The 21,965-nt window shown below is 43.9% G+C and overlaps 1 protein-coding gene across 1 annotated transcript; it reads left to right on the plus strand.

Annotated features, from left to right (window-relative positions):
- The first annotated feature begins 467 nt into the window (after nt 1-467).
- On the plus strand, nt 468-15,692 carry Srgn (serglycin). Its single transcript, XM_021660981.2, has 4 exons — nt 468-486; nt 564-764; nt 11,269-11,416; nt 14,971-15,692. Exons 1-4 carry the CDS (start codon nt 483-485, stop codon nt 15,257-15,259), a joined length of 642 nt encoding a protein of 213 aa, XP_021516656.2. The 5' UTR covers nt 468-482; the 3' UTR covers nt 15,260-15,692.
- The last annotated feature ends 6,273 nt before the right edge of the window (nt 15,693-21,965 follow it).

A 21,965-nucleotide genomic window follows, 5' to 3' on the forward strand; every position in this document is an offset into this window, starting at 1 on the left:
AGGCTACACAGAGAAACCCTGTCTGGAAAAAGAAAAAAGAAAAAGAAAATACTGAGTCCAAGATGAAACGGAATGTTACCGGAGACCACTCATCCTGGTGGCTGAGAAACCAACCTGGAAGATTGCCTGCTTGAGCCTGATTCATTGAGCCAGGCTTCTCTTTGATGTGCAATGTGCTAGCGGTACCCAAACACTTATTGCATCAGCTTCAAACAGCTGAGTTCTCATTTTTAGATTGTTACCTGAAGAAAGAAGGGGGGGGGGAAGAAAGAAAGAGGTGTTCTTCTGAATGCTGATTTGGCTTTTGTGATGGGAAAAACTTATTAAAAAAAAAACATTTTAAACATGAAAATGAAATGACAAACATCAAAACTTTTTTGGAAAAAAAAAAAAAAACGAAACAAGAAAACCCAACTCAAAACCAAACCAAACCAAAAGCCTACAACAGCAAAAGCTTGGGGAGAGTCCGGAGGAGTTTCATCATGGGTAGGAATGGCTGTTTTTTGCAGCTTTCTTTCCTCTTCTTTCTGGGTGTTGATGTGGATCTCTTTCTATTTGTTCAGGAAACTGTGACGTGTGTTCTTGGGCAGGGTCTGAGGTTTTGGAACCTTTTTCTAAAAGGGACAGAGAGAGCACCCTGCTGCATTTGCTAATCGAGAGGCTGGCGTGCTGGGCTGAGCTGGTCAGGATGCGGCAGGTCCTCGTGGGCAGCAGGCTTGTCCTGGCTCTTGCCTTCATCCTGGTTTGGGGATCTTCAGTTCAAGGTAAGAATTTCACTCCTCTGTTCTCTGCTGTGAAGGCACTAGCATCCCGAGCAAAGGGACTGTCTTCATTTGAAAGTGCAGGAAGTTTTATTGTGGGAAAGGAGGATTTGAGTCTAGTCTAAAAAAAAAAAAAAAAAAAAATTAAGCTGTAAAGCAAGTGGCAGCCTTAAAAATGATCGAAATGACTGAAAAGTGCTCTTATTTTTTTATAAAGATGTGTGGTTTATTCATTAAGAGTTCAAGAAGTAAGCAGAAGATTAGCCAAGTGACTGATGGACAGATGATAGCACTTTGGAATGTTCTAGAATAGCATCCTATCTTGGTGCTGTCTGCATGAATTCCATCTTTGTTTCATGTGAGGTAGGGTCTTCAACTTACTGTGTGGGCGGATGGCCTGGCCTTTCTGGTCCTTTTGCCTCTACCTCCCAAATGCGGGGATAACAGGTGGATCTTGCCACGCTGGCTCCAACTTAGAATGGGTTCCAAGTGCATTGTTATCTTAATGGTGGGAGAGGCTTTAAAAAAATTGGGGGTAAAGTTAGCTTTTTTTCCCCACCCTTATTCTTCTTAAGCTCGGTTCTTACCAAACATTCAATTTTGGCTAGGCATAGCTGACACTAACCCAAAGAAATATTTTAAAGACAGCCCAAAGAATGTTAGCGTTTGTGGCTCTTGTTCAGAGACGAGCCCATCTGAAAACCTCTCCTTAGGTTTGACTGTCATTAAAGCTGTTTAGTCACACTGAATCAACCCAAAACTTTTCCTAAGAAGAACATGAAAATGAAAAGTTTGTTTAAAGAAAAAAAAAGTACCATGTCTCCTTCTTTGATATATAAGGAATTACGTCTAAACGAGGCGGAAGGTCATGGCCTGAAAAATAGGCAGCAGGGTTTACGGCTGTGAAACACAAAGTTCCCTCAAATGGTAAAGGAAACGTTGAGTCACCATGACATACTCCTAGGGTCTTTCTTCGCAGTGACTCCTAGCTATGGTGTTCTTACTTCCGGTTGAAATGAAATCTCACAGGTAATCTCAGAAATTCTGTATAGACTGGAAGTTTATAAATTCATTTTTATCTGGTTATGCTAATGCTGGAGGAAAACAGGAAGCGATCTCGACAAGCCTTGTTTCTATTTACGGCAGCTCTGTGATGCTGGAGCCTACACCCGGGGCCTCCTGCACGTCCGGGGGCCTCCTACCTGCCCGTCCAGTTCTCCACCACAGAGCCTGAGCCATGCTCTCTCTTTGACACAGAGTGCAAGTTTTCAGATCCTTTAGGGGGAAACCTTTGGCTTGCTGTCCCCAAGTGCTCTGACAGGATAGATAACTGTGGATTCCCCATGTGTGGCACACGGACGACCCCGGCTGGCTCTGGGCGCATCTCTCCCGGAGACCTGTATGTAAACTTTTCAGTTGCAAAAGCTCCCAGAAACGTCACACTGACTCTAACTAGATGATAAAGCTAGACTGGAAACAAAACCGTGCACATTTCATCTTTAGCAAGAAAGGAAGAAGGAACCAAGTTGGGTGGCTTACACAGCACTAAGAGGCAGAGGCAGGGGAAACTCCAAGAGTTTAAGGTCAGCCTGGTCTGCATAGTTCCAGGACAGCCAGAGCTACATACCTCAAAAAAGAAAAAAAAAAAAAAAAAAAAAAAAGCATGGGGAGGGTGCAGGTGTTATGATCCCTGCTGTCGCTTTAGCTCTCAGTTGGAAAGGGAATCGAAGAAAGGAGACAAAGAATGAACCAAAAATCTAGGGTGTTTCCAAGGGGCTCTTGGCTCAAAACCTGATGCTCTTATTTGAACGTAAAGGGAAATGGGTGTGTGGCCGTGAATTATTGGTACAAGCGGCTACTCAGCAGCAGCGACACTGCTTGTCATACCTCTGTGTGGTTACAGGTATGAGTCAATAGCACCCCTTTCTGTCTTTCTTTCTTTCTTTCTTTCTTTCTTTCTTTCTTTCTTTCTTTCTTTCTTTCCTTCCTTCTTTCTTTTTCTTTATCTTTCTTTCCTTCTTTCTTTCTTTCTTTCTTTCTTTCTTTCTTTTTCTCTCTCTCTCTCTCTCTCTCTCTCTTTCTTTCAACACAGGGCTTCAAATCACTTAGCCCAGGCTGGCCTTGAACTCATTATTAGCAAAGGATGGCCTTGAGCCTCTAATTCTGCTTCCCAAATGCTAGAATTACGTACCTTTGCTACCGTGCCCAGTTTACAGAGTGCTGGGAATCAAATCCAGACCTTTGTGTATGCTACACCAGCATCCTACCAACTCAACCACATCCCTAGACCTATCCTTATCTTAAAAAAAAAAAAAAGGGTTTAAGGATCAGTATGTCTGTAGCTTTCTGGTTTGAATGATCAGATATACCAGGATTTTAGCTTGTTGATCTTAAGTTAATTCATCAGTTTTCTTTGATTTCCATAACAAAACACCATAGAGCAGGGAGCTTAAATGACAGAAATTTAGCTGGGTGGTGATGATACACATACCTTTAATCCCAGCACTCGGGAGGCAGAGGCAGGGGAATCACTGAGTTCAAGGCCAGCCTGGGCTACAGAGCTAGTTCCAGGACAGCCAGGGCTACACAAGGAAATTCTGTTTCCAAAAGCCAAATAGGAAAAAGTAACACATTTATTTTCCTCACAGTATCAGAGTAAAATCCAAGATCCCAGTGTTGGCAATGTTGGCTTCATTCTGACACCCTTCTCTTATATTGGTGCCTGTGTCTTCACCCAGCCCCCTTCCACACACCCTGTTATCCTCGTCTTTGGACAAGGGCCACCCTAATGGTCCTATTTTAACTTTGTCCTCAGTGACCGTATGTCATATTGGAGGTGCTTGTAGGTTAGGAGCTCACATAAAGCATTATGCCCATTAACAATTAGGAAGTGGAGGCAAGAGAACCAGCGTTCGTTCAAGTTCATCCCCAGCCACATAAGCTCTGGCTGAATGAAAGCTTGTCCCAAGGAAAACGAATACTCACAAAGAGACAAAATGGAAAATGCTCGAGCAGGTGCGGTCAAGGGGCTGAGGCTAGACCCCCACACTCCCAGGAAAGATACCAGGTTCCCTGAATGGGCATAGCTGTTGGTAAAGTGATTTCACAATCGCTGCCCAGTAACGACCATCACTTTGGCCACGAGGAGAAATCGTGATAAGGTGAACTAACTGGAAGTGACGGTCTCTGCCTTACGTGGTCCTTACATCAACCCTTTGCCAAATATGCCTGCGTTTTGCGCAAGGTCCGTCAGAGTGAACTAGTAAGCCTTTCAGTTTTAAAGTCAGAATTAAGTTTCTAGGCAAATTGAAGATCAGAAACACTGTTCTTTAATTTATTATTATTATTTTATTGTATGTACAAGGGGATTTTGCCTTTATATGTGTCCATGCACCAGGTGCCCAGGAAGGCTAGAAGAGGGTGATGGATCTCCTGTTGGGTTCCCTAGAACAGGAGTTACAGACAGTTGTGAGCTGCCAACTAGATGCTGGGAACTGAACCCAGGTTCTGCAAGAGCAGCCAGTGCTCTTAACCACAGAGCTGTCTCTTCGTCTCCAGCCCCCTCCCCCCTTGGGTTCTTTTTGTTTGTTTGTTTTTGTTTTTTGAGACAGGGTTTCTCTATGTAGCTTGGCTGTCCTGAACTCTCTTTATAGACCAGGCTGGCCTTGAACTCACCTTGAACTCACAGAGATCCGCCTGCCTGTGCCTTCCTGAGTGCTGGGATTAAAGGTCCGGCCCCAATTTTTTTATTTTTATTTTTTTAATTTAAAACAAAAACGTTTCTTACTGAAGCCTTTGCTGTGTTTCCTGTAGAGGTGAGGGCAAACTGAAAGTAAGCTGGGAGCTTTTTATAGCCTGTCAGAGAGGGGGAAACTGGCGCATCTTGTGGAGCTGATAGGCTAATAGGAAGTAGCTCCAATACAGATAATAGTGGCTGCCTGAACGCTACATTTTTTTTTGTAATGAATCAGAAGTCTTTTTTTTTTTTTTTTTTTTTTTTTTGCATTTTTTGCATTTTTCCTTCCCCCTTTGATAATTTCTACTTAAGTTCTTCTCATCTTCCATAGCAAGGTTCCAATAAGTGTAAGAAACTAGGGGTTGGGGATTTAGCTCAGTGGTAGAGCGCTTGCTTAACAAGCCCAAGACCCTGGGTTCAGTCCTCAGGAAATAAATAAATAAATAAATAAATAAATAAATACAAAATAACAAGGGAATAGGAAATCAGTTAAGTTGCGATCTGGTGGGAGGCGTGGACGGCAGTGGGAGAGATGGAAGACCTGCTTGGGAGGGTTGCCCAAGCTTGGGTTGCTTCCTCACAAGAAGCATTTAGTGAGGCAGAGCTAGTGAGTGTGTGTGCAGAGGGCATGGAGCAGGAGGAAGGTGCTCCCTTAGATTCCGCCAGCCAGCAGGTCCTCTGTGAGCGGGACCTTCGAGGAGGAGAATGTTTCTGTCCATGTGTGGACTCTCTGTCATTTGAAATTGTGATTATGAATCTCATTATGATTATCATTACATGGTAGTGCATCCCTATAATTCCACCACTCTGGAGGCAGAGGAAGGATTGTAAATTCTTGGCTAGCCTGAGTTATATAAGGAGACTTTGTCTCCAAAAGATAAGATGGTGGGCCAGAGAGATGGCTCAGAGGTTAAGAGCACTGTCTGTTCTTCTGAAAGGTCCTGAGTTCAGTTCCCAGCAACCACATGGCTCACAACCATCTATACTGAGACCTGGTGCCCCCTTCTGTTTTGCAGGCAGAATACTGTATAAATAATAAATAAATAAATCTTTAAAAAAAAAGATAAAATGGCTGGCTGTGTGGCACACACCTTTAGTCTCAGCATCTTGGGGTCAGGGGCAAGTAGACTTTTATGATTTTTGAGGGCAGCCTGGCCTGCATAGTGAGTTCCAGGCCAGCCAAGGCTACATAGGGAGATTATGGAGAGAAACAGAGAGAGAATGAGAGAGCGAGAGCGAAAGCAAGAGAGAGAGGTGAAGTTGGGTGGGGAAGAAGGTAAGGAGAAACTGAGGGAGGGAAAAGAATATGATCAAAATATGTTACATGAAAAAAGTTAATAGAGTTTTTCAATGGCTGGCAATGTGGCCCAGTGAGTGAAGATCATAGCCATAAACCGGATGACCTGATTCTGATCCCCGAGACATGAACACACATACAAGCACATCCGTATAATAAAAACCAACAAAACAAACAGTGATGATCATTAGAGATTTGTTGTCTCTCAAGCAAGAAAAAGTCCAGACACCCTCGGAGCTTCAGGGGCCAGAACTGTGTGTCTTCACACAGGAGTAGCTATGTCAGGAATTTGTTTTTTGTGACTGGTCTTTATCTTAATGTACCTTTAATTTCATCGACTTAAAAACTGGGTGGATTTTAGGATGGGACAACTTCTCCTTTTGATTTCTTTCTTCTTTTATTTGCTCTGTTACGAGTGTGTGAGCATGTGCTCACACACAGAGAGGCCACATGACCACCTCAGTGTCATCAACAGGGGTACTGTCCTCCTTTAGAATGGGGTCTTTTGCCAGGCAGTGGTGGCACACACCTTTAATCCCAGCACTTGGGAGGCAGAGGCAGGTGGATCTCTGTGAGTTCAAATCAAGGCCAGCCTCATCTACAGAGAGAGTTCCATGGACAGCCAAGACTACACAGTGAGACCCTGTTTTGAAAACGAGAGAGAGAGACAGACAGACAGAAAGAGAGACACAGAGAGAGTGTGTTTTTCATTTGCCTGGAGCTCAACGATTAGGCTAGACTGGCTGGCCAGTGAGCCCCATTGCTGGGGTTAAAAGTGTATACATCTGGGGCTGGAGGGTTGGTTCATTGGTTAAGAGCACTAGCTGCTCCTCCAGAGGAGCTGGTTTCAGTTCCCAGCACCCACAAGGCAGCTCACACTGTCCACACCTCCAGTTGCAGAAGCTCTGACATCCTCACACAGACAGACATGCAGGTAAAACATCAATGCACATGAAATAAAGATGAATTACAAATAAAGTATATAGCCAGGCCTCATCTTTGCGGGTTCTTGTAAAACTCAAGTCCTTGTGCAAGCAAAGCAAGTTCTTTAGAACCTGTGCCTGTCCTTTGTTTATTTGTTGTCTTGAGATGGAATCACACCATGGGTCCCTGGCTAACTTTGAACCTGCTAAGTAGATGGGACTGGCCTTGAATTTGTGGCCATCTTTCTACTCTTCTCAAGCACTGGGATCACAGGCATTTGCAAATGGCCTGGTTTTGATTTCTTCTCCTCCACCTCCTCCTCATTATCATCATCATCATCATCACTGCTACTACTATTATTACTATTATTATTTGTTTTGTTTTTCTTTTCAAGACAGGGTTTCTCTGTGTAACGTTAGTTATCCTGGATTCACTTTGTAGACTAGGCTGGCCTTGAACTCAAGAGATCTGCCTATCTCTTCCTCTCCAGTGCTGGGATTATAGGCCCCACTTGTTTTTTTTATTTTTGAAACAGGGTTTCTCTGTGTGACCCTGACTGTCCTGGAACTCACTGTAGACCAGCCTGACCTCCAACTCGAGAGATCTGCCTACCTCTACCTTCCAAGTGCTGGGATCAAAGGTGTGCACCACCACCACCGCCGCCCAGCTGACTTATTTACTTTTAGACAGGGTCTCAGCTTGTGTAACCATCATCACCAGCTTTTGGAAAACTTTCCTGCCTCCCAAATAGTTTGACTTCTGGGAGACCTTTGCATTTCAGAAATGTTTTGCTAATCTTCCAAAGTTACAGTTTTTGTTTTTCTTTTCACTGGTGGAAAGATGCGGCCGTCTGGCCGGGACACCCTCTCATTTGATGGGCTGGGGGTGCTGCTCAGTGCGATGAAGAAGCATGGAGCCTGGGTTTGATCTTGACCCTGTAGAGGAAGTGAAAGCATGCCGTTAGCTTTACAGCAGAACTTTCTAACCAGGCTCGTGTTTTTTCAGGGCATCAGTTACTTGCACAGGTGACTGCCTACCTGTCCAGCAGCCAGTGGCCACCTGTGGCCACTGAATCCCTGAAATATACTGAGTCAGCTGGTGGCTCACTTGATTAATCTCTGCATTTGGGAGGCAGAGGCAGGCAAATTTTTGAGCTCAAGGTCCGCCTGGTCAGGGCTACACAGAGAAACCCTGTCTTGAAACACCAAAAAACAAACAAACAAAACAAAAAACAAAAAAACAGGAAGGAAGGAAGAAATATGCTGAGTCTAGATTGACATGCGATTTCAAAATATGCACAGTTTGGAAGAGTTGGTTTAAAACAGTATAAAACATCTCTCTCATAACTTTAATATTGATTATATGTTAAATATATATGTATATATTTGGTTTCCGAGACAGGGTTTCTCAAAATTATCATGGTTAAATGATATTTTAATATGTCCAAGCAACATGTACTTAATTATTACATGATAGCCAGGCGTGGTGGCACATGCCTTGAATCCCAGCACTTGGGAGGCAGAGGCATGTGAGTTTGAAGCCAGCCTGGTCTGTAGGGTGAGTACCAGGACAGCCAGGGCTACACAGAGAAACTCTCTAGAAAATAATAATGATGATTTTTACATTTTTTAAACAAAAATACAGTTGCTAAAAAAGAAAGGAAGCAAAAAGGAAAGTCAATGCCGCTGAAACGTTGATGGGGTGGGGCGGGAGATGGAGTTGGCTTTGTTTTTAATTAGATGGGGCTGGTGTGGCCAGCTGAGGTGGGCAACATCGCCCTCTGCTGGACAGCAGGCTGCTCTTTATTTTTAATTTTTAAGTTTTAGTTTTTCGAGACATGGTCTCTCTATGGAGCCTTGGCTGTCCTTGACTAGTTTTGTAGACCAGGCTGGCTTTGAATTCACAGCAATCCACCTGCTTCTGCTTCCTGAGAGTTGCAGTTACAGGCGTGAGCCATCGCGCCCAGCTGTTTCTGTGTGTGTGTGTGTGTGTGTGTGTGTGTGAGAGAGAGAGAGAGAGAGAGAGAGCTAGATCCCTCAGAAAAACATCAAGAGAGAAAAAGCCTTAAAACGTGTTGAACATTGGCCGTATGCAAAGTCTTGTCCGGCTTTACAAACTCTCATCCCATTTGCATCAGGAGCTCATTGCCACAGTGTGATCCACATTTGAAACACCACAAACTGAAAACCAGAGCGGTACCAAGGGGTGGCCCGGTCTCCCTCCCGGCCAGAAATGGATCAGTTGTTGTCCTCCTCATCGGGGAGACCAGCATTTGGAGAGCTGCGACCACAGTGCTGGTACCATTCCAAGAACCTAGCTTTTCTTTTTACGACAACTTCATATCTTTTTCTTTTTCATGTGTATGAGTGCTTTAGGTTGCACGTTAAGTTGGCACAGCATGCATGCCTCCTGCCTGGAGAGGCCACAGGAGGGCGCTGATTCCCTGCTACTGCAGTTAGTGGAGACTGGGAGCCACCGTGTTGGTTCTGGATCCTCTGCAAGAACAGTGAGCCATCATCTTAACCACTAAGCCATTTCTCCAGCCCTATATTAGAGTCTTTTAGATGCTTGTATCTCAGTGGAATGTTGTCACACCAGTTTAGAAAACTTTTTAAAACTAACCAGATTCTACCCCCATGGTCTCTTTTTGTGTATTTTCTCTCCCCTTCCTTTGATGTTGCTGAAACTGGGGTGTGTACAAAGTGGTGATCTGCTTTCTCTTTTCTCTTAAGGACTTAAAATCTTAAGATATGGGCTGGAGAGATGGCTCATCGGTTAAAAGCACTTGTTAATTTTAAAAATTAATTGGAGGCGCAGTAGATGGAACCCGGGGGCTGGCACATGCTAAGCACACTTTCTACCGTTGAACTATATCCCCAGGAAAAATGGAATGCTCCCTGTGTTGAACATTTTTTTCTAGAGCATTCATTTCCATTTGGTCCATATCCTGTAACAGGTGACAGCCTTGCGGGTTATCTGAATGAGTCCTCCTTTTCCACCCTGGGCTGCCATACTACACCTCCTCCTTCACAAGAATTCTAGACGTGCTCCTCTCACTGGGTGGTTATGAAAGGTGTTGGTTTGAGCAAAGCGTGTCCTTGGATAGGAAGAGGATGCGCCACTCAAAGGTGGCTGGTATTTCTTACTGGCCACTTCAGCCTCATCACACATCTCATGGCTTTTAATGGCGGCGTGCACCCGCAATCCAGGCATTTGAAGCAAAGTTGGGAGGCAGAGGCTGGAAGATCTCCACAGGTTCCATGCCAACCTGGTTTTCCTAGCAATTTCCAGGCCAGCCATGGTTACAGTGTGAGATGCTGTCTAAAAATACAAAACAGTACAACAACAACAAAAATCCAAGGGAGGTGGCAGGGGACTCTGAGCTGTCCCTCTGTGAGCAGAGGAGCTGTGTTCCTAGGGATTCTGAGCACAGAGAAAGAAGATGAGCTTCGATCCACATTTCATTCTTAAGAATGCCGTATGGGAGCCAGGTGGCGGCAGCGCACACTTGTAATGCCAGCACTGTCAATACAGAGGCAGGAGGGTCAAGAGCTATAGGACTATGGCGGCACACGCCTTTAATCCCAGCACTCAGGAGGGAGCACAGGAGAATCTCTGAGTTCCGGGTCAGCCTGGTCTACAAAGTAAGTTCCAGAACAGCCAGGGCTACACAGAGAAACCCTATCTCGAAAAAACAAAAACAAAAACAAAAACAAAAACAGGAAGGAAAAATAAGAGGTTGGTTTGTTTGTTTAGTTTTTGAGACAGGGTTTCTCTGTGTAGTCTTGGCTGTCCTGGACTCACTTTGTAGACCAGGCTGGCCTCGAACTCACAGTGATCCGCCTGCCTCTGCCTCCCTGTGTGCTGGGATTACAGGCTTGTGCCACCATGCCCTGCTAAGAAGTAAGAGTTTAGGACAGCCTGGGATACCACACAAACCTGTATACAGAAGAAGTCAATGTCACTAAATAGTTGTTATAATGCCTGGCACTATTTTAAGGTCTTCATATGAATGTTCTTATTTAATTTTTGTGACAAACTTAGGATAACACCGGACTTCAGTTTATAGTGCAAGTTCGGAGGTCAAGGTTTCCAAACTGACCCTCTAGCAGAGCTGAGCCTCCTCGCCCAGCCGCTCATTCCCAAAGCTATTCTGTTAAGCACACTGTGTGTGTGTGTGTGTGTGTGTGTGTGTGTGTTTACTATGGGGTGCTCATGTGTGAGTATGTGTGCAGGTCAGAGGACAACTTGTTGGGTCTCTTCTCCTATCATGTGGATTCTGGGGCTTGAACTCAGATCAGCGGGCTCAGCAGCAGACACCTTTCCCCACTGAACCACCTCCCTGGCCCCGTTGTACTCGTGAGCCGGTTGCTATGGTAAAGAAGTGCCCTGATAGTGAGGATGTCCGTCACAGGCACTGCCGGACACAAAGCCTGTGTCCTGCTGCCAAGCTTAGAATCATTTCATTAACTGTTAGAGACAGAGTGTAACCCATCCTAAGGAAGCTGCCGAGAGATACTTACCGGCATGTGGGTTCCTTGTTTGGACAGGTTACCCTGCTCGGAGAGCCAGGTACCAGTGGGTACGCTGCAAGCCTGATAGCGTCTCTGCCAACTGCATCGAGGAGAAGGGACCGGTCTTCGACCTAATGGCTGATGAATCCAGCAACATTGGTCCTCCACTGACCGATCCTGTTCTGTAAGTGGACTCTGTCTGATGACACAGGCGTGGCCGAGCGTTTCTTTTCAGGTTCCTGCTGTGGTAATTCTGTTTTCTACTTCACATAAGGCAGAAGTGTGTCACATGTGCTGAAGCCTGTAATATGCCGACACACATGGGCACATCCATGTTTTTGGAAGGTTTTCTTGTGGGTGGTAGGGACAAACCCTGGTAACTAGTTTCTAAACATATAGTGAAAAGGATTGTATATAGTTTTATTTATGAAAATAAGGTATTTATATATTAAAATTGGGTTAGGTGTTTTTTTTTTTTTTTTTTTGAGACAGGATTTTACTATGTTTCCTTGGCTAGCCTGGAACTTGCTATGTAGACCAGGCTGGACTTGAACTTACAAAGATCAGCCTACCTCTGCCTCTGAGTGATGGTATTAAAGGTGTGTGCCACCTTTTTTTTTGGGGGGGGGGGGTTTGTGTAGCCTTGGCTGTGGCTGTCCCGGACTCCCTTTGTAGACCAGGCTGACCTTGAACTCACAGAGAGCCACCTGCCTCTGACTCCCAAAGTGCTGGGATTACAGGCATGTGCCACCGTGTCCAGCTATGTCCTAGTTTAAAAAAAAAAAAGATTTTTTTATTTATTATGTATACAGCGTTCTGCATGCATGTACACCTGCAGGCCATAAGAGGGCACCAGACTTCATTATAAATGGTTGTGAGCCACCATGTAGTTACCAGGAATTGAACTCAGGACCTTTAGAAGAGGTTAAGAGTGTTCTTAACCTCTGAGGCATCTCTCCAGCCCTGTCCTACTTCAAGTGCTGAATTGAAACGTATTTATTAAATACCAAAATTAACAGTTTTGCTTTTCTTCATTTTTTCTCTTCCTCAACACTGTTTATTCAGTTTTACTTTGTGAATGACTTGCCAGTCGACATGTTCTGGAAAAACAATGACATATTAAAAAAAAATACTGTTAGGGACAAAGGTCAGCTAGGCATGGTGACACACTCCTCTCCATGGGTGAACCAGGTCTGGGTGGTTGTAAATTCAAGTCCAGGCGGGGCTATCCACCTTGTCTCAGGTCGCCTTCTGCAACTCAGAAGCAGCCTACCTTTGTGGTTCACTTGTGTGCGTGCATTTACACGCATGAACGTGCCTCATCGTGGCGTGGAGGTCGGAGGACAGGAGTGAGTTGTTGTCACCAAGCTTGGCAGCAGGCACCTGTATGTGCTGAGCCATCTTGTTGGCCAGCGTGGGAAGGTGGCAGTTGGTCACCTCTGGTTACTTTGCTGTCTCCTGTTGACATCGCTTCTCTGCTGCTCCATGTTTAAGCAGCTTCCCTTGTGTTAAATAGTCAGAGATCTTCTCTTCACCATACTCTGTCTCAGACTCCATTCTGCAGGTGCCTCTCCAGATCCAGCATCCTCTTCAGCTTCCTGACATGGAATAGACTCCCTCCCTTGACACTGTCCCTCTCTAGCTATTTTCCCACTCTGCTCCTTATTAAACCATATTTTTTGAAATTGGGTCTCAACTCACCATATAGCCCTGGGTGGCCTGGAACTTGCTATGTAACCCAGGCTGGCTTTGAGCTCACGGAGATCTACCTGCCTTTGCCTCTGCCTCTGGCTCTCAAAGGCTGGGATTAAAGGTGTGTGGCACCATACTTAGCACAGCAGCACTTTGCAGAAGGGATGTCTGTGCTTGCTCTTGCACCCCTGTCCCCACCCCCACCAGGTTAGATTTCTGCTGCTACCCTCAACCCCGAGGACCTGGTGACTGACACACATCTATTGATTGTGTCTATTTTTAGGTTACTTGACCTCTTCACCGCCGTTCAAAGCGATGACCCGCCACTCCCTTTGAAACAGTCCCTTCTGTGGACTTCTACCATCTGCCTTGTGCAGGCTGTGGGATTTCCATAGCCGCTTTCCCTTTGGCTTCGTTTTAATACAGTGTTTCCTCGAGGTGACCTTGCTGGTTCCACACCTTTCAGTTCTGTCTGTGCTGTCAGTTACTGGCAGTCTGCTCTCTCTGAGGCAGCAAGCTGAAGCACACTCCTCCTGGAGCACACTTGGTGACATTTGTTTGTTTCCTCTCTGCACTACCCACCATTTTCCTAATTGTTTTTTTCACTAAGTTATTCACTTCTGCATCAGGGACCTCACCTTTCTGTCTCTGCTGTAGCTCAGGCAGTGATGACAAAGACCAAATGTTCAACAAATAACATTTATTGAATGTATGCACAACTGGGTATAACTCTGATAAGTTTTACAGTCTGTGGTTTGTGATTTTCATGCAGAAAATGACCCACAGGCTGTAACATTCAACCTTTCCTTCTCCCCTTTTTTGAGACAGGGGTTTTGATATTTAGAGCAGTTTAGGCACAGATTTGTGGTCATCCCTTGCCTCTGTCTCACATATGCAGAGATGAATAGTTTGTGCCACCATTCTGGGCTTGAACTCAACTTTTGCCAAAGATGCTTTGCTGTCCAGATTTGCCAAGGATAGGTGGTAGTATTTCTGTGTTCTGGTTTTTGTGTGCTCACTAAAATGAGCTAGGCGTGTCTAACCAGCCCTCTTAGCCCTGGCAGCTTCGACTTTCAGCTTGTGAGAACAGGAGCAAGTTTTATTTTGGGGGGAGAGGAAAATTAATGTTTCCATTCTGGTAAGGTTAATAACCTTTTCCAGGTGTGGTGGCACACACTTTTAATACCAGCACTTGGGAGGTAGGTGGATGTCAATGAGTTCGAGGTCAGCCTGGTTTACAGAGCAAGTTTCAGATCAGAGCCAGGGCTACACAGAGAGAAACCCTATCTCGAAAAATAAAACAACAACAGCACAAACAAACAACAAAAACAAAAATATAAAGAAAACAGGATTTCTGAAGTTCGTGATTTAAACAACAAACGCTGTTCCCCTGAGTCTGCCTTGGGTAAATGTGGGGTCCGTGTGTGCACTGGGCTAAAATGACAACTAGAAGCAAACCTGGAGATGGAGGGCTTGATCCACTGCTTTTTTTATTAAAGATTTATCTGTTTTTATTTTATGTGCACATGTGTTCGCCTGCACGTGTGTGATGCACCGCATAGGTGCTTGGTGCCTGAGGAAGCCAGCTGTCCTAGTGTCCTTAAGTGTCCAAAACGGAAGTGACAGGTGGTTGTGAGCCTCCATGTGGGTGCTGGGAACTAAACCCAGATCCTCTGCAAGATCAGCCCTAGCTCCTAAACCAACATCCCTTCAGCCTGCCTTTTCGTTTTGAAGCACTGAAGAGGGTTTTAACTCCTCGAATTTGAACAACTGCGGCTCAAATCTATTTCCATATTGTCTCTTACTCCCCCTAGCCTCTCCCTACACCCCATTTTCGTTTTGTTTCTGGAGAAAGCTCAGGGAGACCCAGCTGGCTACAATTCACTATGGATCCAAGGACTACTCTAACTTCTGATCCTACTGCATCCACCACCCAAAAGCTGCTATAATCTGAGTCTACTCCATACCCAGTTTATTTCTATTAAAATATTGAGATTATACTATTTATGGGTAGAACTTTACATTTTTTTTTCCTTTGTATTTCAGGACGAGAAGATTCCAGAATGATTTCTTCCCTATTTCAGAAGACTACTCTGGGTCCGGCTCTGGCTCCGGCTCAGGCTCTGGTTCAGGTTCTGGTTCAGGTTCCGGCTCCGGTTCTGGTTCCGGTTCCGGTTCCGGTTCCGGTTCCGGCTCAGGAAATGGTTTTCCAGATGACATGGAATGGGAATACCAGCCAAGGGATGAAAGCGATATTGTCTATTACAACTATAGGCCTGTAGACAGGATGCTCCCAGAGGAAAACCAAGAGCAAGTAGAAGATTTCATTATGTGAAAGTGACCGTTTCCGTTTCCCCACCCCCACAGGGAACAATGTATTCAGTATACTTTGTGAACCACATTTAAATGATCAGTCTCAGGATAAAGAGTTTTATAGAAATTTAAAATGCCTGGAAAAGACTCTTAAATCCTGTCATCCTTTCCTCATTAATTCGTAAGGAATTATGCCTTAATCCTTTTATCTACCTTATTGTTCTGGAAAATATCCACATTTATGTGTGTATTGAATCAACATTATGAAATGAATGTACACTTTTGTTATTATACAATAACTTAAAAAAGCCATGCTGTTTCTGAAAAATTCAATTTGAATAGCAAATTGATGAATAATATTTCATACCTAAAATGTTCAGGAACCGGACTTGCATTGTGAATTACAGATATACTCCTTCATATGATTTAAAATAAAACAGAACACAGTGACCTCATATGGTGGCTCTGTGACATGGTTTGCGGTGAAGGCTTCTATTGTGCTATGGCCATTGGATGTGATGGGGAAGAAGTGAATATCCTTTATCTAAAAATTCTGTGCGTTGTATAGTTAGAAACTTAGAACTCAAGTAACATACAGTTTTGGTCTCAATGCCTCATAATGCTTTGCAGTTTCCTAGATGCCTGCTTATTTTCAAATGTTACTCCATTAAAGCAAAGATATAATCAAAGGGGGGAAGCTGTCTGGGATTTCTTTTTTCTAATCCACAAAATAATTACTTTAAAAAAAGATTATATAGTATATATCATATATTATAGATTTAATATACTATATATAATATTGTGGGCTGGAGGGATGGCTTCATGGTTAAGAACACTGGCTGCTTTTGCAGAGGACCCAGGTTTAGTTCCCAGAACTCACATGGCAGCTCACAACAGGAGATCTGATGTTCCTTTCTGGCTTCCATGGGCACCAGGCATGTACATAGTGTACACACATGCATACAGGCAAAGACACTCCTACACATAAAATAATAAGTTAATAAATATTTTTTAAAAGATAAAAAATACCCTCCAAATGAATTCAATTGCCTTCTATGTTTCTATGTCCTTAATAAGTAGAATACATGAGTCTAAGAAGGAAGGAACAGAAATAAGAGACCCATTTGCATCAAATGTAACTTGGGGAATTTGTGCTTTCCATTCCCGAAAGATTTTCATATTTAGATGTTACCTTGCTTAACTTTATCAACTTGACAAAGCCTCAGGTCGTCTGAGGGGAAAATCTCCATTGAGAGATTGCCTGGATTATATTAGCGTGTGTGGGGTTGTCGTGCAGGTTAATGGATATAGGAAGGCCCAGCTCACTGTGGGTGGCACGGTTCCTAGGCAGGTGGTCCAAGATTCTAAGCAAGCTAGCTGTGAGAGAGCTGGCAGCCAGCAACCCTCCATGGTTTCTGCTTCAAACTCCTTCCATGAGCTCCTGCCTTGACTCCTCTCAGTGATGGGCTGTGACCTGGAAGTGTAAGCCAAATTCCTTTCCTCTTCTAGGTTGCTTCAGTCAGAATATTTTGATACGGCAGCAGGCAGGAAACTAGATGTTATGGCTCCCTGGGAAACTATTTCCACTGGGTACATTGTGAGACTTCCGCTGAACTTTAAGCATGACATTTTAAGCAATCCATGCCAAGGGACGAGAGCCCAAAATAGGACTAAGCTTGGGAGTAATGAAGCCAGTCATGGGATGGGGCTGCTGCTGCACAGCTGTGAAGGATAGATGACATTCAGGTGATCAACCTGAAGATTCTCACCATGCTTAGCCAAGGATCAAACCATCAGGAATAACGTTTATGACCATTCACAGTGTAGTGGTGGAAACACAAATAACTATAATACATTTTTATTATGTGTTTTGTCCCAAATCCGTAATTATTAACAGAACACTAAGAGCAGGGGAGAATGATAGTGTAGAAGCTGTTAGTTGCTATTCTTTCAGTGTATTGTCTTAGTATTTCAATCACTGTTTAAAATGTTAATATATGTTTTGGTATTCTGCCTTCTTTCATCTATGCTGAATTATGGTTTCCCATTCTTATTGTTATTGGTGATTTGGGAAAGATTTCTGTGTGTGTGTGTGTTCGTGTGTGTTGTCAAATTGGAGATTGAACTGAAGGTCTCGTGTTTGCTATGCAAGCACACTGCCACCAAACTATACCTCAAACCTCTGGATAGGATTTCTTTGTTGGGGGGATGCCTGTTTATTGTGGAATGTCCCCAACACCTCTCCATGAGTAGTTCCATTTCCCGAGATGTCAGGGGAAATATCGCTACATTCCCAAATATTCACTGGGGAGAAAAGCCTCCCCCTCTTTAGAATAGCTATGTGGAATGATGGTCGCTTAAGGGCTACTGGCTCATCAGTAGCCTTGCTACCTTTACGTCTGTTACCTATTGCATGAGCCATCAGTGATTTACAGGTGCTGGGCATGGTGGCACAGGCACTTTGGCACATCAGAGGCAGAGGCAGGCAAGTTCAAGGCCAGTTTGGTCTACATAGTGAGTTCCAGACCAGGCAGGCTCACACAGTGAGATGTTGTTTCAAAAAAGAACATATATAAATAACAAAACAAAACACAAAGAAAGTAGTCTACAGAAGTAAGACATTGGTAGCATAATCATTCATTTCTTTGATATTAAAAATCCTTTTTTTTTTTTTCAATGCAGTTTATTCAGGAACATTGAACAATCCTCGGACCCCGGGGAAAGCCAGCCCACAGCTTAAATAGCCTCTGGGTAGCCAACCCAGGCATGCCACGGGGGCAATGCAGATAGGTCCACATACATGGAAGCAAGCCAGATCCTCGGCCTTAGCCAAATGTGGAGTTGTTCGTGACAGAGAGCACTCACCATCGGGAAGGTGGAAGGTGGAAACCAGCTCCATCTTTAAGGCATAGCATTCCGCAGCTCTCTACAGTTCCCCCTTTTTGTTTTAGACGCATCAGGCAAGAGTAGAGTTCTGATCTCTGATATTAGAAATAAATTGGACGGGTCTGATGCTCTTTGGGTGGATGACACCTAAATGAACATCTGTACAAAGTCCCAATTTATTTCTAAAAATCCTTTTAAAATATTTCCTTTTTATGGTGGAAAAGGGTATATTTAGAATTAGCCAGTTGGACTCCCTTTAGATGATCCCAATCTTGTTGGCAACATCCAGAGCATCATAATCAGCAGCCAACATCAGGCCTTATCAGAGTATTGACTTTGGCCACATCAATGTCATAGAGTTTCTTCATGGGCTGTTTGATCTGGTGCTTGTTGGCTTTGACATCCACAATGAACACAAGTGTGTTATCCTCTATCTTCTTCATGGCTGACTTGGTGATGGTCAGGGGTCATTTGATGATGACATAGTGGTCAAGCTTGTTTCTCCTGGGTGCACTCTTTCAAGGGTATTTGGGCTGCCTCCGGAGCCGCAGGGTCTCCGGCGCTGCGGGAAGCTGGGTGAGGATGCCTTTTAGCTCTGCCTTCTTAGCTTTCAAGGCCTTCACTTTGGCTTCGGCTTTGTGAGGGGCTGGAGCTTCTTTCTTTGATTTCAGCGACATCTTGGCGAAAAGCTAAAATATTTTCTTAATGTGTCTGAGGGTTTTGCCTGCAAGCACGTATGTACTCCCTGAGTGTACCTTGTGCCCACAGAGGAGAGAGTTTGAAACTGGAGTTACAAACAGTTCTGAACCGCCATGTGGATGGTGAAACCAAAGTTGGGTCCTCTGCAAGAGCAGCAAATGCTCCTAACTGCTGAGTCATCTCTTTAGGCCCTGATATGAAATTTCTTATGGAGGAAATTACCTCAGTGATTGATGTAAAAATTATCCTTTTTAGATATTTGTATGTTGATTACTTGGTGTTTTGTCCTTACATACTAATTAAATAGGGCTTCCAGAAAATAAGAGCTCTGGGAGTTGAAAATATATTAGCATGCATTCATTACTTATTGCTACATAATTAATCACCTTGAAACTTTGTGGCTTATGTATATCTTTAATCCTAGGATTTGGCAGGTGATTATCTGTGAGTTCAAGATTTGCAAGTTTCAGGCCAGCCAGGGCTACCTAGTGAGACCACAAAACAAAACAAACAAACAAACAAAAACCAAAACCTTGGTGGCTTAAAACAGCAATAAACATTAAAGAACCTTACGGTTTATGTGGATCAGAAATTGAGTAGATAATCTGGAGACTCTGTTCAGAAAATCTTTTTTGTTGTTTTGTTTTTTTCAAGACAGAGTTTCTCTGTGTAGCCTTGGCTGTCCTGGACTCGGTTTGTAGACTAGGCTGGCCTCAAACTCAAAGATCTGCTTGCCTCTGCCTCTGCCTCTGCTAGGATTACAGTTGTGTGCCACCACACCAGGTTCCAGAAAGTCTTTTAAGAGAGATGGCTCAGTGGTCAAGAGCACTCACTGGCTGCTCTTCCAGAGGCTCCAGGTTCAATCCCCATCACCCACATGGTGGCTCACAACTGTCTGTAAATAACTCCTGTTCCAGGGAATCCAATACCCTCACACAGACATACATGCAGGCAAAACACCAATGCACATAAAAATAATCATTTAAAAATGCAATTAGGATGTTCATTAGGGCTGCAGTCATACGAAGACTTGACCAGAGATGAAAAGGAGAGTTTCTTCATTGGTAGACTCAAGTGATTGACAAGTTGGACAAATTGACAATTGTCTATTTTTAGAAGCGTTCCTCTCCGTGGGGCTTTATGGCATGGGAGCTGATGTCTGTAGACAGAAGTGATTCAGGAGAAACCAAGTCAGGAGCAGCTCGAGACAACCTCACTAAGTTATTTCCAACTTATTCTGTTGGTCACACAAACCAATTTTGATAGAATTTGAGGATGGATTACACAGGGGCATGAACACTAAAAGAGAAGGCTCACTGAGACATTGGCTGTCACTGCACAGAAACAGAAAAAACAATCAGGAGAATTGGACATAAAGAATCATGGTGGCTCATGGTATAATTGTTGCATTTAGGATACTGAGGCAGGAGGATCATGAGTGCAAGGTCAGCCTGAGATTTGTGCTCAGATTATATCTGGGACAAAAAGGAAAAGAAGGACAGGCGAGATGGCTCATCAGGTGATGGTGTTTGCTGAAAAACCTGAGGACCTGAGTTCGAGTCCTTGAAGTGACATCTACAGATTCTGTTCTTCATGGTGCACACTGAGGTGTATGCCTCCCACAGTAAACAGGAAAAGGAAATAGACAAAGAGAGGACGACAGTTAGAATACAGGAAAGAGAATAAGAGCTCATTTAAGAAGCTCAATAGAGGATTTTGAGGAATCCTCAATTTAGGAAGAGGGCTAAGCATGTGGCCGAGGGGTGGAGTGCTTGCCTGGGATGCATGAGGCTCGGGTTCAATCCTCAGCTCCACAAAGGGAAAAAGAAATCCAGGGACAGAGAGACACACAGAGAGAGACAGAGACAGAGAGAGAAAGGACTGAAGCAAATCAGCAAAGAAATTTGCAAAGATTACAAGGAACACAATCAATACAGGAAAGTCACACATATCACAATGAACAACTGAAAAATGAAAATTTACAATGGTGTAAAAAATATAGGTATTAAGAGATAAATTTAATAAAAATGTGTACGACTGCAAACTATAAACACTGGTGAAGGACACCAAAAAAGACCTGCTAACTAGAAAAACAAAAAATGTTCATGAATGAAAGACTCAACATTGTTTTTTATTTCATTGATTCAAGGCTTCATATTTTAGAAGTCAAGACAGTGTGACAGTGCCTAAGATATAGAAAGTCTAGAAAGAGACCAATCATTACACAGTCGCCGAATAATTATACAGTCAATTGATTTAAAATGAAAAAAAAACTTTTATGTCTACGATGTTTTGCTGAACTGTCTGTACACAGCATGCATATGTGGTATCCATGGAAGCCAGAAGAGGGCACCAGAATTCCCTGGCTGTGACCCCACTCTGGACGCTGGGAATCAAATCTCATTCCTCTGGAAGTGTAGCCAGCAAGCGCTCTTAGCTGAGCTGTCTCTCCAGTCCCAGTCAATAGATTTTCTGCAAGCATTTAGAGCAGCAGTTCAGAGCGGCAAGTATTTTGAACAAATGGTGCTGGAACCACATGATCACAGTTAAGCTTTCAGATCTTAGACTATGTGCAATTGGTTTTCTTCTCTCTTTTGTTTCTTTGTAACGGGATGTCAATTCTTCTACTTCTGCCTCCAGAATGCTGGGATGACAGCTATGAACCTCTATGCCTGGCTTATGCAGTGGCTGATCCTCCTTTGTCCAAGCCATCTGATTCACAGGTTTTTAGTCAACAGTATTTTGAGCTATAAACTCCCTTCTCTGTCCCCATACTATTTTGCTTTTTTGTAAATCCTGGCCAGTGGCAACACAGACAGTAATCCCCCAGTACTGGGAAGACTAAAGTTGGACAGATGTGTTTCTTGACAGCCCGGGCTACATAGCATATTCCAGACAAGCCGGAGACACTTAGTGAGGCCTTGTCTCGACAATAAACAGAGACACAAACATCCATCCGTTCCAAAGCTTCCTGGAACAGACATCTTTAAGCTTTGCTTTCAAATAATATCATTTTAGGCTAGAGAGTTCCTTCCCCTCTATGCATGCTCCACAGCAATGCATAAAACCGGATGTGGCTGCTGCATTCCCAGCATTGGGAAGGCATTTTGGAGGTGGAGGCTGGACCAGAAATTTAAGCTCGC

This window comes from Meriones unguiculatus, chromosome 16 (genome assembly GCF_030254825.1).
Source record: "Meriones unguiculatus strain TT.TT164.6M chromosome 16, Bangor_MerUng_6.1, whole genome shotgun sequence".
Classification (NCBI taxonomy): Eukaryota; Metazoa; Chordata; class Mammalia; order Rodentia; family Muridae; genus Meriones; species Meriones unguiculatus.

What these genes read in the sequence shown, in the direction of transcription:
- Srgn (XM_021660981.2), top strand. An exon ending in TTGGGGATCTTCAGTTCAAG is followed by an intron (nt 765 to 11,268) that starts GTAAGAATTTCA and finishes TTGTTTGGACAG; the next exon opens with GTTACCCTGCTCGGAGAGCC. An exon ending in CCACTGACCGATCCTGTTCT is followed by an intron (nt 11,417 to 14,970) that starts GTAAGTGGACTC and finishes TTTGTATTTCAG; the next exon opens with GACGAGAAGATTCCAGAATG.